Source organism: Babylonia areolata, chromosome 27 (genome assembly GCF_041734735.1).
Source record: "Babylonia areolata isolate BAREFJ2019XMU chromosome 27, ASM4173473v1, whole genome shotgun sequence".
Taxonomy (NCBI): Eukaryota; Metazoa; Mollusca; class Gastropoda; order Neogastropoda; family Buccinidae; genus Babylonia; species Babylonia areolata.
The window spans coordinates 38793141-38795640 of NC_134902.1; the positions used below are offsets into that span (position 1 = coordinate 38793141).

The 2500-nt window shown below is 49.3% G+C and overlaps 1 protein-coding gene across 1 annotated transcript in view; it reads right to left on the reverse strand.

Annotated features, from left to right (window-relative positions):
- LOC143301083 (twitchin-like) overlaps nucleotides 1-2500 on the reverse strand; it is a 265961-nt gene that overhangs the window by 47799 nt on the left and 215662 nt on the right. The window contains exons 74-75 of the mRNA XM_076615089.1: nucleotides 2226-2500; nucleotides 697-808 (exon numbers count right to left, since the gene is read on the reverse strand). The exon at nucleotides 2226-2500 is cut by the window's right edge and continues 28 nt beyond it. Of these exons, the coding sequence (XP_076471204.1) occupies nucleotides 697-808; nucleotides 2226-2500 (387 nt within the window). The remainder of the gene's footprint in view (nucleotides 1-696; nucleotides 809-2225) is intronic.

Genomic DNA, 2500 nt, shown 5'->3' on the forward strand with positions numbered 1-2500 from the left:
CATGGTCATCAATTTATTTAGTTACCCATGTATCTGTTTATTTATTTATGTATTTATTCATTCATTCATTCATTTATTTATCCATCTATTTTTCTCAAGGCCTGGCTACGCGTGTTAGGTTACGCTGCTGGTCAGGCATCTGCTTAGCATGTGTAGTGCAGCGTATATGGATTTTGTCCGAACGCAGTGACGCCTCCTTCAGAAACTGAGCTGAACTGACTCCAATGTTACCATCATCCAATGAAGACGAAACGAAAAGGAAGCGAAACGAAGCGAAATTTTATTTTACCAGGGTAATGAGATAAGCAAATACACATCAACCAGCCCTGGGCATGAAGAAGAAGAAAGAAAAACAGCAACAACAACCCCCTTACCCCCCCCAAAAAAAACACCAAAAAACAAACAAACAACCCCCCGCTCCCCCAAAAAAAAACAACAACAAACAAACAAACAAACAAACAAACAAAAAAACAGATCGAGTAACAACAACATTACTAAAAGACTGAGCATACAGTCACTACGTGCACAGGCCTGCCAAGTGACTGAACAGACCAAGCAGACAAACCAAACCACCACCACCACCACCCATCCAGCCAACCAACCAACCAACCGACCAATCAGCCGGCCAGCGAATCACCCATCCAATCATCTCCTCCCTCCCCTCCCTCCCCTCCCTCCCCGTGTCCAGGTACTGACCACACAACGTCCGGAGGGGGCTGGCCGGACACCTCACACTCGAAGCGAGCAGTTTTCCCTTCCACTGCTGCTATCTTGCGGAGTCCAGCGTGGAACTCTGGCACCACTGCCGCTGTTAGGGGGACCGGGGGGATGTGGGGAGGTGGGTGGTGGTGGTGGGGGGGGGGGGGAACGATGAGAATATTTCAATAAACGTGTGTATGTGTGTGTGTGTGTGTGTGTGTGTGTGTGTGTGTGTGTGTGTGTGTGTGTGTGTGTATGCGTGTGTGTGTTTATATGTTTATATGTATGTGTGTGTGTGTGTGTGTGTGTGTGTGTGTGTGCATGTGTGCGTGTGTGTGTGTGTTTGTGTACATGTGTGTGTGTTTAAATGTGTGTGTGTGTGTGTGTGTGTGTGTGTGTGTGTGTGTGTGTGTGTGTGTGTGTGTGTGTGTGTGTGTGTGTGTGTGTGTGTGTGTGTGTGTGTGTGTGATGTGAAGAGAGAGGAGTGTGACAGAAATAAAAGAGAGAGAGAGAGTGATAAAGAGATACAAAAAGATGTGACAGAGAGAGGATGGGGCACTGAAGAAAGACAGAATGGGAAGGGGGAGGGGGAGACTGAGAGAGACAGAGAGGGAGAGAGAGAGAGGGGGGGGGATATAGAATGAGATAGAGAGAAACAGACGGACAGACAGACAGACAGATAATCAGGTAGGCAGACTTCTAAATTTTCTTCTTCTTCTTCGTGTTTTTCTTCTATTTGGCCAATTACTTTGGTGATAATAAATTTAATCTCATGTTAATATTGATATTAGCATTATTTTACTATATTATGTACTGTTTGTTTATTTGTTTTATTTCATTATTTCATTACTTACTGTTTATGAATGTTATTTGATACAAGTCATAATATAGTTCATCAGCCGTCATGATAAAATTGAAGTGCAACGTTGTGAGCACAGTATAAGCTTTAAGCTTGTTGATGCTCTTTTGTTATTCATTGCATTGTAATCATGTGTACTGTTGAATAATTAAAGATTATTTAAACCAGGTAGGCAGACAGACACGCAGGTAGACAGACAAACAGACAGTCAGACAAGACATGCGGGCAGAACAGACAGACAGAGACCAAAGAGAAAAGGCGAGATCCTTGACCCTTCTTCGTCACCCTCCTTCTCCCCCTCTCCCTCCCCAACAAGCTCCCCACCCCCCCACCACCCTTCCCTCCCCTATTCACCATTGGAGGTCCTTGATGTTGACGCTGTTGAAGGCCATGGAGGGCTTGCTCCATCCACACACCACTCCTTCCCTCTCCCACACATGCCACCCCCACCCCACACGCTATCGTGCTCCCCTCCACCCCCCTCATCCCCCCTTCCCTCCCCATCCCCCATTCTCCTCACCGTTGGAGGTCCTTGATCTTGACGCTGTTGGAGGCCATGGACGGCTTGCTCCATCCACACCCCCCTTCTTCCTTCCCCCCCCCCCACATTCTCCCCCCTCCCAACCGTGCACCCCTCCACCCCCTCCACCTCCCCCCTTCTCCTCACCGTTGGGGTCCTTGATCTTGACGCTGTTGGAGGCCATGGACGGCTTGCTCATGCCCGCCTCGTTCTCGGCGAAGACGCGGAACTCGTAGCGCTTGTCCTCGATGAGGCTGGGGATGTTGAAGAGGTTGGTGGTGCACGGGTTCTGGTTCACCCGGCTCCACAGGTCCGCCCCGTGCTCACGCTTCTCGATCCAGTAGCCCGTGATGCGGCCGCCGCCGTCGCTCTTGGGCTTCTCCCAGCTCAGCGACACGAAGTTCCCGCCCACCTCCGTCACC